The sequence below is a fragment of the Cebus imitator genome, unplaced genomic scaffold (genome assembly GCF_001604975.1).
Source record: "Cebus imitator isolate Cc_AM_T3 unplaced genomic scaffold, Cebus_imitator-1.0 Scaffold379, whole genome shotgun sequence".
Taxonomy (NCBI): Eukaryota; Metazoa; Chordata; class Mammalia; order Primates; family Cebidae; genus Cebus; species Cebus imitator.
In genome coordinates, this window is record NW_016107694.1 from 1,414,565 (window position 1) to 1,429,371 (window position 14,807).

Below are 14,807 nucleotides of genomic sequence, written 5' to 3' on the forward strand. Positions count from 1 at the left end.
TATCAACTCTCAAAATTAAGAGATGGCAATTTTTATAATCTTGTTCAATTTTATTAAACAGGTCCTAATCCTAAAATTCAGGTACTATTCACCTGCAGCTAAATCTGAAAATCAAAACCAAAACCCAAGTGCTGACTATTTCCCCCATGGGCTGAAAATGGGACAGTGTGACTATTTCAAGTCTCTCAAACACAAAGCTGTATTCACTCAAAGAAAATCATTTACATGTGGTTAAGGAAACAGGAAATTTTCACATTGACTTTCCTATTTATATTTTACCAAAAATTTCCTGAACTCAGTAATCATTACTACCACTTTTTATAGTATTATTTACTGCATCTAAAAAAAAAAAAAAAAAAAAAAAAAAAAAAAAAAAAAACAAAAAAAAAAAAAAAAAAAAAACTAAGCAGAAAGTGTACAGTTGAAGAAAACTGGATGTCAGTCTACAAATGATTTACTTTTGGCATGACAGACTTTATTTTGGCACTTTCACAAATATTTTGCTTTACAGCAGTGACAAAATATTTGCCAGAAATTTTTCTTTTCCTGGCACGGATATTCCAAGCAGTTGTTATTCTCTGAATTGAATTTCACTCTGCTTTGCACAGTTAGAGGTATACCCGTTCCTACCCTCTGTTACTGAGGGACACTGTGTGGCTTTAGAAGGCGCTACCGTTTCCTTTGGTCACTCTAAAGTGAATTGATTCTGTAAGTGATGGGGCAGGAATTTGAGAATTAATTAAGGACTTAAGTAAATACTGTTCCAAGTGTTGCTTTAAAAAAATTGTTTTTAATGACTTCTGTGGCAATTCCAGGGAATGTTCTCCAAATAAAGTATTCATACTTTATTAAAAGTAAATTGTATGTTGGAAAAGTTGTTTTTACTGTCTTCTTCCTTCCTGGAGGGCTCTCAGTTTAAAACAAAATTAATGGTAAAATAGAAAAAGGAAATGTTTAGTACAGAAAGTACCAGCCAGGGTACCCTCAGACCTCCATCTCCTTCCCCAGGCATCACTCTTTCCAGCCACTTCAATCCTAAAGCAGTGAGGCCCTCATTTGAACACACAGAGCCTCCCTGCCTATCTTCCTTCCTTGTAATGTGAGCTAGTATAGTCCATTTATATGTTCTTTAGTTAAGCTTCAGTAGACATTTGGAGCACAATTTCATAGGTAATGTATAGGCCTAAGCCTTAGATACCAACATCAGGAAAGCCCCCTTCAGATCTTTGGAATTTACAGTCTTAAAAGTTCTTTGCAAAAGCAGGCGTCCGTCTTAATATTGCCAACAGCTATTCTATAAAAGTTGCAAACTTCAAAATTCCCTGGCAGCTTTCCAATATCTCTACCTAGACACACACAGAATAATACATTCAAATTTCCTCTGGCCAATTCAGAAGTGAATCTGGTAACAAACAGTCTCATCGACAGGCTCTTTGGTGTTGATTTACAGACACTGTGGAACACTCAGAAATCAAACCCATGTCATCCTTGAGAGCAGATGGCCGTTAGCAAAGGGGAGATGTACATTTGATCAAAAATGCACAAAATTTATAACAGTGACATTTTCAATATTAGGCCACATGATTTATTCAGTAGTTTTTATGTTCCCAAATTACAATTTATGTCTATTCATAAGACTACAAAAGTTACCATTAGAATTGTCTGTGCTTATAAAATACCAACTTTTTTTAAACTGTTATATATACTCATTAACACCAGTCTGCAACAGGTTACATAGAATCAGAGGCACTTCAAAGGCTTAAAAAGACGTTTACAACTTAAATGCATTTTTAAGAACAAAAACCGATTTTTCTTTAAACCTCTACTCATACCTTCAAATTGCAAGAAATTAACAAATACAGTGGCCAAAGGAATCTGCAGCAACTTCTTAAAACACTGTTAGCATCTTTGGGTTTGCTGAGGCTTGTCAGTAACTTATATCAAATCCTCCCAAAAGAAGATCTGATTAGATAGATATGACTAAACAGTTTTGTAGTAATAATCCAATTTTACACATTAATTTGCTGTTGCAAATCTGCCCAAAGCTACAGATAATAAAAAATAAAGCAAGTGTAAAATGGATAGTCTGACACTTAAAAATTTATACAAAGCGGAAGTTAAAGTTTACATATTTGAAAATCACATATACACTAGATTACCATTATCTGAATTTTCCAAAGACAAATTGCACCATGACAGCTACAAAAGGCATAGGGTTTGGTTTTAAGGGCACAAGAAGGGAGGGCAGAGGAGAGGAGGGTGACAACAGATAAATTAAAAAAGTAGGACCAACTTGATAAGGTCAATCTGAGACACGCTGACACAAATGAAATAGCTTTCATCTTTGTGTCATAGGAAAAAGACAATCATTTTGTATTTGCGCATAAAAGTTTAAACCAATTCCATGAACATCGAGGGTTTTCATAACATATTTTGCCACTGCTATTCACAGAACACTGCAGATGTTAAATTTTAATTTTATGATGTTCTAAAGAAATACATGAAAAGTTTTAAATACAATGGGATTTTATCATTAAAGTGCCAGAATGGCTCTTTAATGAAAAAAGCAAAAAACAAAAAACAAAGATCTTCATTATTCTATGCAAAAGCTTTATTTTGAAAAGTTCAGTGATCTCATAAATAGAGACACTAAGTTGGAGTTTTATGCATAAAACTCCTTAGTAGGTGCCTTCTGATAAGCAGCACTGGATGGTTTGCGTTCTCCAAGGTCATAGCTTCCTTCATCCTTCTTTCTCATGCGATACACCAGTAGCAGGATAAGAAAAATTGCAAAGAGAAAGCCAATGACTCCACCAGCAATGACAGCTGAAACAACCAAAAGGAAGATGACTTTAGAAGAGATTTGAGGGTTGCAGACATTAGCTTTGCTGTCAAGCCCAATCTACATACACTTTTATACAAGGCTTAATTTGAAAACCCTAACTGAAAAAAAAAAACTAGATTCAATGAAGCAAGCAGGTAACTATGTAAATCTGAAACTCCTCAGGAAGGTACAATAATTTCTTTGATTAGTTTTAATAATACCACCCAAAAACCTCAATAAGAAAAATCTGGCCATGATCTTAACTAATTCCATACCTGAAAACTACTTTTGTCTTTTCAGTAGTTACATTTCATATTCTAATTTTCTAATTGCTTTTTTTAATGCAAAACATAGTATAATTGACTTAAAATTTGAGTATATATGAAAAAATATGCAAATTTATTTCTATTCTTGCATTTGAGACCATCAAGTGTTCTTAACTCTTGAAAACTTCCCCCTTTAAGATAAAATATTTGCACTTCCATCCAATTAAGTTAAAATTGTAACAACATTCTTAATACCTTGGGCAGTACTTAAGTGAAAGTTGCCTTCCCGCTAAAGAACTTTTCTTTATTTTGAAATGTAGGATGCCTTAGAGCAAGACTGATGGATCTTCCCACTCTGCCATCTCTCTACATCCAGCTGCTCTGGATCAATTCAGATGTTAACTTTCCCTCTTCTACGCTACCTCCCATCACCTGCCCAATGGCTGGCCAAGGGGTAGGTTGAAGGAGCTGGCAGACAATAATGACAATGTTTGCTGAGCCTCTTGCTTCTTTCTCTGGAAGGAAGGGCCCTCAAGACTGCTTTCAGCAGAAAGGTGACAGCAAGCTTTGCTGCACTTTTAAATATGACTCAGACTAACAGAGGCCTGTGTAGGCACCCTCACACCTGACGCCCACCAGGCTACTCACCTGCTAAGACTTCTGTTCGTTTAAACAGACTGTCTGAGTGTTTCTCAGTATACACATTTGTATCCTCTTCAGCTGGGTCATTTTTCCTTTCTGAGTCAGAGAGGTGGCCTTTCTCTTTGTCAGTTTCCTCAGGTGACTGGTATGGGAAACAGGGAAAGATTACATTGATTTAAGAAAATGTGTTGGAAAGAAGAAATAATAGATGAGTATATTCCAAAATTCTTTTTTTTTCCCCAAAGAGTGAGTTTAGGAAATAATTGGAATAATCACTTGTGTGATGTTTATAGCAATGGGTGTCATGATGGACACATGTAGTTCATGGTTTTGTATAACACCCATCGCATGATCAGCCAAAACAGAGGGCTAATGAGTTCACAATAATCCTAAGGACATGGTGAGGTTGTTTTAGTGGACATTTTCTAAGGTCTCTACTTTCTCACCACTCTTCTGACTCCAGGACACCATCTCCCTCCAACTGCGCCAGCCCAACAGCACTGCCCCAATTCTCCTTACTCCTTCACTTCTGAGCTATACAGGGCAATACAACAACAGCTCCTTTTCAAATATTCTCTAACACCTGACTGAGCTTTTCCTGTCCCCACTCTGTGGGGAACAACCCCCACAGAGCCTTACTCCTAGTGCTTCCCCTTAGTCACATTACCTTCAGCAACCCTGGACCAGGACTTCCGGGGACTTGGGTTATCCAAGTGGCTCCTCCCTGACTATTCCATACTTCCTTTCTGCACCTTGGTTTCCTCACCTGTCTAATGAATGACACTCAGATTTCTACAATGCTCAAGTAGAAATCTATGGGAATACCTCTCACAGCCTCATCTCTAGTCAGCATTATTCCCAACAAGCCAGTAGCCTGCAAGACATTAACTGCTGGCTGCACCACCTTTAACTCTACTCGTCAAGTCTAAGTAGTCATTAACTCATTGCTGAATCAGATCAGCCTTCTTTTCTATTCCCATTAATGGTGGCATATTTGGGGGTGTTCCCAAGCTATCTATTTGGGCACATTTTATATCACAGGTTTTCCGTGTCACAGCACTGTCGATTTGCCTCCCACCATGCTCTCACTTTACATTCTCCCCTTAGGCTCTCATTGCCACAGCTTTGTTCGGGTTGCTGGCACATCATACTCCAGCTCCTGTCCTGCATGGACCTCAGGGCTGCATGTGTTGGGTAGCTCCCAATCCTTCCCCAACACGCCACTTATTCCCAGCAGAAAACCCTGTGAGGCCATTTCCACCACCTCTTCATTATCAAAAACAATCCTTAACATCTGTGCTACAGTTCAGCAGTCCCCAATCTTTCCATGATAGGAGGGTAGGGGGTGAGAGATTCTCATAAGAAGCACCTGAGATTCTCATAAGGCGCACAACCCAGATTCCTGGCACGCACAGTTCACAACAGCATTTGCGCTCCTAGCTCCTATGAGAATGGGGCGCCTCTGCTGACCCGACAGGAGGTGGAGCTCCGCTGGTAATGCTCACTCACTTCCGGCTGTGCCGCCTGGCTCCTACCAGGCCACCGGTACTGGTCCGTGGCCCTGGGGCGGGCGGGGACCCCTGCTCTAGTTCATGCAATTCTATCCCCAGTCCAAATGTTGCACTTCTTTTACTATATGTTTGTACTTAAAGAAGGCTTCTCTGATCTTTTACCTCCCTAAACCCCAGAATTATTTACATAGAAATGATCTGTTGCCTTTCTAACTCTCAGCACCATCACTGGCCATCTTATGTGAATCACCCAAGGGTTCTGTTGATCCACATTGGCTGAAAGGCATTAAAAAATAATAATAAAAAAATACAGGCCTACTACTAGAGGTTCCATTTCAATGGGTCTGGGGTGAGGAAGCTGGCACTGATTTTTACTGCTATTTAAGTTCTCCAGACAATTCTGTAGTTTAAGAACCAGTGGGTTAGAGAAGTCCCATTCAAAGGAGTTGTTCCTTCTCTAACAGTCTGAAGCTCTTGTCTGCCAACACCACTCATGAAAACACTGTCAACTTCAGTTGAGGTTTAAAGACTCAATGTGGCTGGGTGGTGAGCCCAGGGTGACAGGATCATTCGAGATCAGCCTGGAAAACATCCTGAGACTTTGTCTCTAAAAAATTTTTTTTAATTAGCCAGGCATGATGCTGTGCACCTGCGGAGGATCTCTCAACCCCAGGAGTTGGAGGCTGCAGTGAGCTCTAATTGTGCCACTGCATTCTAGCCTGGGTGACAGAGTGAGACCCTGTCTCCAAAAAAAAGACTGCAGACAATAATCCTTCTCAGCTCTACTACTCTTCCTAAGTTCCTAAGAGCTTCCTACCATCTTCATTAGGACTCCACAGAGTCTAACATACCATGGCTCGGCAAAGCAATTGATTGCTTTCCGAAGGCTACAGTTCATCCAAAATGGCAGCCTGCTAGTTAAGTCTAGAGGCTTAAAGAGCATAATAAGAAAAGATCTCACCTTCTTGGGTTGTGCAAGTGGCTCCTGAGGGACCCTAGCCACATCATACTTCTTTTCTGTGCCTTAAGGCCACCCTCATTGCTAGGAAGGGCCATAAGCTAGACCAGGGGGATCCATTTGCACTCTAGGATATGTAAGATCAATGTCATGTCTCTGTCTCAGCCAGCAGAACACTAGGCTTCCACTGAAGGTGGTATGTAATAAAGTATAATAAAGGGTAGCTGTCATTCCCAAGTTGCAAGAAACTCTGTACTACCCTAAACCTCAACTTGCCATGACTTGCAAAAAGCAGAGGCATTAGAGAAATGTTCATTTCACTGGTACACAATTTGCACTGAAAATGTCACTGTCCTCTCTGTCACTAAGAGAGAAGAAAATCTGATAGGCCTTCCCAGGCCTTCAGGTACCAAAGTAAAACCAAAGAGAGCAGCTCATTGGCAGTATTTTTCCTGAGTTTTTTTCTATTCTTCTCATGAAAAGCCCATCATTAATTGGCTGCCTGGTGGAAGGAAAGGTAACAGATCAGAGAATGGATTATCTGGGTTCTAGTCTAGAAACCTTTCTCTGCTCATTAGCACTGCTTTGCTATTATAGGTTAGAAATGGGAAGAAAAATCTCAAATAGGTGAATGCTCAGGTTTGTGACTAGGGAGAGAGGTAAACAAATTCTGGTGTGGAATGAAATGGACATAAGTAGTTACTGTCATATGAGCGACTGAGTTTAATGTATCCATAGCCACATCATCTTTGTCCCATTATTATTACGAATCATATGGTTTCACCTTGGGATTTTTGAGTCCCTAAGGTCATTTAAGAGAATTGATCTTTTCCGTTTCCTCTGACTCAGCTTCTGATCTGGCAGGCAGAACAAAGCATGCAATCAGGGGTCTGAGAGTGTGGGGACTGAAGGACTCTGCAGAACTGGAGACACCCTACAGCTGGAGATGCACCAGCCTCAAGCTGCTCTGGGTGGAAAATTCATTTCTGAAGTAAAAATGTTTTATCACATGGAAGCAGAGGCTTGACTAAGAAGAAGCCATTTTGCAATATGGAACTAATCTGAAATACCTTAACTCTTGTATGAATATATGTGCAAAATGCAACTGCAAAAAGGCAGCAGGGGTGATTAAATGAGGCCAAGTAAAGATCTGCCACATGCATATCTGATTGTTGGACGCCATGGAAATGGAACAGAAGTAAAAGCTTATGAGTGATGCTCTGCTCAAACAAATAACGAGATTTCTTTTTTACATTTTAGTCACTTAAATTTACAACAAACTAGATAGGATATCTGTAACAGTGACATTAATGCCACTGTGAGACCAATTCAAAAGCAAAATCTACACTAATGGTATCCTAAAGGCAATGTTCAATTCAGCTGTACCACATAAACAGCAGAATGAAAAATTTTATCATTATTATTCATGTTATTCATGATCAATATTATCATTATCAGTGCTGAGAACAGCATTCAACACATAATGAATAGCACTCATAAATGGATGAATTTTTATTATTACTACATTGAACACAAATGATAGTAGGAATATAAATGTATTAAAATCTTTTGGGCTCCTTCATTTTTAAATTCAGCTGTCGAACTTCTATACTTTTTATTTCAATCTGATGCAATTACTTCCTAAGACCAATTTTTCAAAATGCAAATTAGTGGTCAATCCATTGTTAACAAGCCAGAACTCTATGTCAAATTAAGTCTTGCTTAGGATACAACTCTTTATCACTACAAGCCAAAACTCACCCAGGAGAGTTTCCTCCCTCAAGCTAGTGAGTCCTAATTGTCACTGACTTCAACAGACTTAGTCAAGAGAAGTGGTCAAATAAAAATGTAGTAAAAGCCAAATGCATCTTTAGTAGATAGTAGATAACGGTGCTACACACTCTGAGGCATCCAGTCTTCCTACCACCAATTGCACCTGCACTTTGTATTTCTCCCTTTCTTTTTTTGTTTCATTCACTCAACTGATAAATTGATACAGTAGCTTATATGCATGGACCCAGCACAGGCCAGGTGAGTCGGCCTCAGTTCTCACAGGGCTCTCCTTGCCTTCCTACCACCTGGCTTGTGAAATCCGTCTACCACTAACAGTAATTGACCCTTCTTGGTCCTACAGAGAGCACTTCAATCTGGAGAGTGCTGGCTTCCTGGCTGTTCCACATCTGCAGAAACCCATCCAGCTGTGCCATTCACCATTCCAGTCACACACTGGGGGGATGGAGGAAGAGGAGGAAGAATAATCGTAAGAGTAAGAAAAGCCCACATGCATTCCTGCCTAAAGAGGGGACGCTTCCTACTCCAAGGAAGGCCTGTCACCACCTTCATCAAACAGCCTTCCATATCCACATCCTGTCTGCTGCAAAAGCTTGGCAGCATCTCATTTCTAATCAACAGATGGGTGAGCTCCAAAAGGGGATGCTTGTGCTTCTGAGTTTTCATAAACCGTATGTTACCCACCCCTGCACTGACTGCAAAGTCTACCACTACAGTTATTACACATGTTCATTTGGTGAATTGGCTTGGTCTCTTCTGCCCCACCAAATTCAGTGAATGTTTACAGAATGCTGACTAGGTTTCAGGTGCCACGCTACACGCACTCACATTTCATCTTCTTAACGGACCATAGGAAATGGGTTCAGAAGCTAAGAAACGTAGACTGGACCCAGGATTTGAAATTTAGGTCTTTGCCAGACTTTCATATGCATGTTCTAACTTCAGTGGGTTACATATTAGTGGATGGTCAGCTAACTGCAATATTAACAAGGTCGGAATCACAAGCTCCAAGTTTTCATTAGCTGGTCACTTTACTCAGTTCTAAGGCCAAAGACCTTATTCTGAAAAAGTCAGCTCTCAAAATGAATATATATATAGATGTACATTTGTATGTACACATACAGATGTTCATCATCATCATTGAGAGAGGTCAAGATTACATATACTGATGGTAGGCCTAAGAACACTTTCAGAAATGACTTATTGAGACTAGCACCATCTCAAGACATAACCGCTTCTTATTACATAAGCTGCAAACCAGGAAACTAAAGAAACAGGGTTTTGCTTCTTAACTGGGCTTCAGACGTTCCTTAAGGAAGGCTAGAGCAGTGCGCGGAGGCTCACGCCTATAATCCCAGCACTTTGGGAAGCCAAGGCTGGTGGATCACGAGGTCAAGAGATCAAGATCAGCCTGGCCAACGTGGTGAAACCCCATCTCTACTAAAAATACAAAAACTAGCCAGGCGTGGTGGTGCATGCCTGTAATTCCAGCTACTTGAAAGGCTGAGGTAGGAGAATTGCTTGAACCCGGGAGGCGGAGATTGTAGTGAGTCATGTAGAAAATGTAAAAAATAGTGGTATATAATCTGGGCCTGGATAACAGAAATCATAAGTGGGTAAATACCAAAATGATCAAAAAGAGTAAGGAAGAGCCATTTATAACACTACCATGAAAGGACCATTTGTCCTTACACAATTTTAAATGGGACCTCTTAAAAGAACTGCTGTGATACATAGTTCTTGATGGGTAGCTCCAAAAAGAAGAAAATAAAATAATAAAAAAGGGACTGTCATATACAGTCAATAAAGTGGTGCATTTATAATAACCTGATAATGCAATGCAATGCAAAACAGAACACACCTTTGTCTGAGCAGGGATCTTGTTCTGTATATTCAGCGTCGTGGTTTCCACTTTCGGAGCAGCACTAGTGAACGGTATCTTTGGCAGTAGTCGAGATGTTGTCAGCTCTGGACTCTCTACGTCCTCATCAGCTCCTGGAAAAATAGGCAATCATAACACAGATATCTCCATTATCAGATACTATTGCCTGAGTTGACACTGACAGAATCATGTTCTTTCAAAATGCTGACTCCTTAAGATTTCAGCACAAAGCTTCCTGTGGTCTTCACCATGATGAAGAAGAGATTTCAAAGGTGTCTGTGGGTAGCCTGGCAAGTTTTTCCTTAATATTATTATCTTCAACACTTAAGTAGCCCTTCTTTCACTTGAATGTTTCATTCTCCCTGCTTGACAACATTTTTTCCAATCTACACGAAAACATGCTCCATTTCCATATTAAGAATATAACAGGCAGGGTGTGGTGGCTCACACCTGTAATCCCAGCATTTTGGGAGGCCAGGACAGGCAGATCATGAGGTCAGGAGATTAAGACCAACATGGCCAACATGATGAAACCCCATTTCTACTAAAACTACAAAAATTAGCCAGGCATGGTGGCACACAACTGTAATCCCAGCTACTCCAGAGGCTAAGGCAGGAGAATTGCTTGAACCTGCAAGACGGAGATTGTAGCGAGCGGAGACTGCACCACTGCACTCCAGCCTGGGCAACAGGGCGAGATTACGTCTCAAAAAAAAAGAAAAAAAAGAAAAAAAAGAAAAGAACACAACAAAACAAAACACAAAACAGGGAAACTCTCCCATGGCTGACTCCTTATATCATGTGAGTTCCTGCTCTCTCTCCCCATTTTACAGGCAGATTCTTCCAATGGGGGTGGATATTCACTAGCTCTTGTTCTCGCCATCTTCTCCACATTACATTCTACTCCCTCCAGGAGCATTTTCCCTGTCATTGCTATTACTATTGTTTTGTTAAGGTCACCAGTATCCACAGCACCCAATGACACTTTTCAGAATCGCCTTCCTCTCGTAGAACTTCCTAGCACGATCACACATTGTCAAGTGCCATCTGACAAACCCTATTTCTTTGGGCTCTCATGAGTTCCTGGCTTCCCCCTCACGTTTCTGGCTTTTCTGAGTCTCTAGTCTGGTTTATCCTCTTCTACCTGAACACCAAATATCAAAGAGTATCTGAAGGTCTGTCCCTAGGTCTCTTTTTACTCTACACTTTCTCCCTCATCCATGTCCCTAACTTCAATAAGGGATCATCTAAGCACAGATGATACTAAATTTACATCATTGGCTTTTACCACCCCTCTCAAAGTCAGATTCATATATCCAGTGGGCTACCTGGCATTTTCACTTGAATGACTAAAAGGTATAACACACCTCTAAATATGTCCAAACCAGAACTCATGATCCTTTTGTCTTCTCCCCATGTGACCTTGCAGGGGCTGAAACCCTCTGTTCCTATACACCAAAAACTCTGATTTCCTCTTCCTCACCTTGTTTTTGAATCCATTATCCAGTCCTATCCTATCCTGATCTTATTATCCCTCCACTCCTAGCACCTTTCTATAGTTCCAGAGCCACCACTGCAATCCAAGCCACTGTGACCTTTCCATAAACCACTGTACCAGCCTTTTTCCTAACAGACCCCTTTCAGCCCAGTCCTCTGGCCACAGATTGTCTTACTGACTTCATCATCCCCTTGTTTAAAGCCCTTACAATGGTCCCCCACTGCTCTTGGAATAAATATATTAAGAAATGACTCAGCCCAAGCTTGTGTGATCCAGCCCCTGACTTGCCTTCTCAGCTTCCTTGAGCATCATTTACCTGTTGGCTCCTGTGCTCCAGCCATGGCATCCTAATCCTGCTGCCTGAAAATCTCACCTACTTAATTCCTAATCTACCCCCAGACCTAAGGGAAAACCTACCCTCTGTATTAGGTCAGAGACCTCTGTTAAATGGTTTTTAGCACCACCCTTCTTGCCCTAATTGCACTTATCACAAATTTATAATTACGCATTTGTGTGTATAACAAGTAAAGTGTCCCCTACGAGACTGGAAACTCTGTAAGGCCAAGGAATTGCTCGCTGAGGGCCTAACATACTGTCTAGGACATAACAGGCTCTGATCTGGTGTTTGTTCAACAAGTGACTTTCTGGGCACGATTTCTGTTTGTTGTTGCTTTTTCACCAGAATAGCATTTGAGAATTTCTGACATTCAAATACAACATTCCTTTTAAGTTGATCATTTGTTAAATTTGTAACAACTCAAACAAACTCAAACTCTGTAACTCAAACTAACCAGGCCTCCTCAGACAACAATGAATGATAAATACCTCTAAATTCCTCAAACAAAAGAAATTGAGTATTTTCCACAGAATAGTATTAACGCAATAAGCAGGAGGGAGAGCAACAGGTAACATGCTGGCAACATGTGTGATGGCTATGGTTCATTTCTTTCTTTTTCTTTTCTTGCTCTGTCGCCCAGGCCAGAATGCAGGAATGCGATCACAGCTCACTGTAGCTTCAAACTTGCAGGCTCAAGCAATCCTCTCACCTCAGCCTCCTGAGTAGCTGGAACTAAATGTACGTGCCATAGTGCCCAGCTAATATTAAAAAAAATTTTTTTTTTGTAGACAAGAGGTCTCAACTACATTGCCAGGCTGGTCTCAAGCTCCTGAGCTCAAGGGATCCTCCTGCCTGGGTCTCCCAAAGTGTTGGGATTACAGGTATGAGGCACTGTGCCTGGCTCCTGGCTGGTTCTTTTCTTAATATATCAACCATCTCCTTTAATTTCAAAACATATACATTTACTATTATAGAGAAGAAGCGGCAGGGCATGTTGGAATAAATATAGGGTTTGGTATTTAAAAAGCAAACAAATCCACTACTGGTTTTGGCATCTATTAGCTCTGTACTCTTAGGCAAGTAATACTTGAGTCTTATTTTCTTCATCTGTAAAATGGAGCTAATAATAACTAACCCACAAAGGTACATATATGTCACAGATACATATCTCACAGACAGATACATATTTAAAGCATTCTGCATACATGAACTGTTATGTATATAGAGGTCATTAATAATGATGGGTCCAGAAATATTATGCTTTTTTATCAGTTGACTTAATTATCCATCAACATTTTACATATAATTTGCTTGATTTGTTCCTAAAATGAATCATTTTCTTAAAAAGAATAAAACTTCAATGAGAAATGAAAAATTTCAATCAAGAGCTTTTGAAGACCCCCTTGTTTCCCAAGTTATCAATATGAGTCATCAACCTAGAAGAGGGATGAATCTGTATAGGGGAAGAGATTTGTAAAGTAGAAAATTCCCCTTAAGCTGGCACTTTTAAAGTTAAAGACAGGGTTGGGCGCAGTGCCTCATGCCTGTAATTCCAGCATTTTGGGAGGCCGAGGAGAGTAGATCACGAGGTCAGGAGATTGAGACCATCCTAGCTAACATGGTAAAACCCTGTCTCTACTAAAATGCAATTAAAAAAACTAAAAATAAATACAAAGAATTAGCCAAGCATGGTGGCATGTGCCTATAGTCCCAGCTACTCGTAGGAGGCTGAGGCAGGAGAGTTGCTTGAATCCGGGAGGCAGAGGTTGCAGTGAGCTGAGGTTGTGCCACTGTACTCCAGTCTGGGTGACAGAGCAAGACTCCATCTCAAAAAAAAAAAAAAAGTTAGAGACAGATGGGCAATCTATCTCAGATGGCTCCGTTGTTTTTATTATCTTTATTAAAAACATTAACCCTCTTGCTCAAACCAGAAATCTGAAAGCCCTGCTAAGTACCTCCTCCTTCGGGTCCCACTGTCTGAAATAGACTACCCCAAGGCCTGTTCTCCCTGTCTGAAATAGACTACCCTAAGGCCTGTTTCTACCTGGGAAACTTCTGCTCACACTACCAAGTCCAGCATCAATGTCATGCCCTCTCTGAAGGCTTCCTTGATCTCTCCATCAGGGCACTGTTTCTGTCTCTAAGTTCCCATGCTCATTCTCTTATCTTTTTTGTTATGTATTTATTTAGAGACACAGTTTCACTCTTCTCACCCAGGATGGAGTGCAATGGCATGATCACAGCTTACTGCAATCTCTGCCACCCGGGTTCACGCAATACTCCCTGACTCACCCTCCTAAGTAGCTGGGATTACAGGCATGTGCCACCACGCCTGGCTAATTTTTGTATCTTTAGTACAGATGGGGTTTTGCCGTGTCAGGCTGGTCTTGAACTTCTAACCTCAGGTGATCCACTGGCCTCTGTCTCCCAAAGTGCTGGTATTACAGGCATGAGCCACGGCGCCGGGCCTTATTATTTTTTAAAAATAACATTTTCTTTTATTTATGGTATGAATGTGTCTCCCCAAAATCCATATGTTAAAAACTAATCTCCAAAGCAATAGTATTAAGAAGAGGGGCCTTTAGGAGGTGATTAGGTCATCAGGGCAGGGCCCTCATGGAATGGAATTAGTGGCCTTTTAAAAGAGACCTGAGGGACACTGTCCCCTTTGCCATATGAGGATGCAGCAAGAAGGCACCATCTAAAAAGCAGAAAAAAAGACCTCACCAGACACCAAATCTGCTGTGCCTTGATCTGTGACTTCCCTGCCTCCAGGACTGAGACCAATAAATTTATACTCTTCATAAACTACCCTATCTAAAGGATTCTGCTATAGCAGTCTAAATAGATTAAGACAACTTATAAAAATAATACATTTTTAAAAGTATACTTGCATGTATGAATTTGGAAACACAGAAATACATAAAGGAATAAAAAAAATTATCCTATCACCAGAGAAAACATTGTTAAGTTTTATTTAGTGAAGTGTCCTTAGAACCTAGAATGGTGCCTGTTCCCGTGTACTGAGTGGTTAAGAAATACTTCCTCAATAAATAAATACCAGTGTGTCTTCTCCCCTTCTAATGAGATTTTCTTTC

General features: G+C 40.4%; 1 protein-coding gene across 3 annotated transcripts in view; it reads right to left on the reverse strand.

The window, feature by feature from the left end:
- Window positions 1-453: 453 nt before the first annotated feature.
- SDC2 (syndecan 2) overlaps window positions 454-14,807 on the reverse strand; it is a 114,905-nt gene continuing 100,551 nt past the window's right edge. For all 3 annotated transcript variants that reach the window (XM_017507574.2, XM_037731054.1, XM_037731055.1), the window contains exons 3-5: window positions 9,854-9,987; window positions 3,739-3,874; window positions 454-2,826 (exon numbers count right to left, since the gene is read on the reverse strand). In XM_017507574.2, coding sequence (XP_017363063.1) covers window positions 2,663-2,826; window positions 3,739-3,874; window positions 9,854-9,987 — 434 coding nt within the window. In that variant the 3' untranslated portion in view covers window positions 454-2,662. The remainder of the gene's footprint in view (window positions 2,827-3,738; window positions 3,875-9,853; window positions 9,988-14,807) is intronic.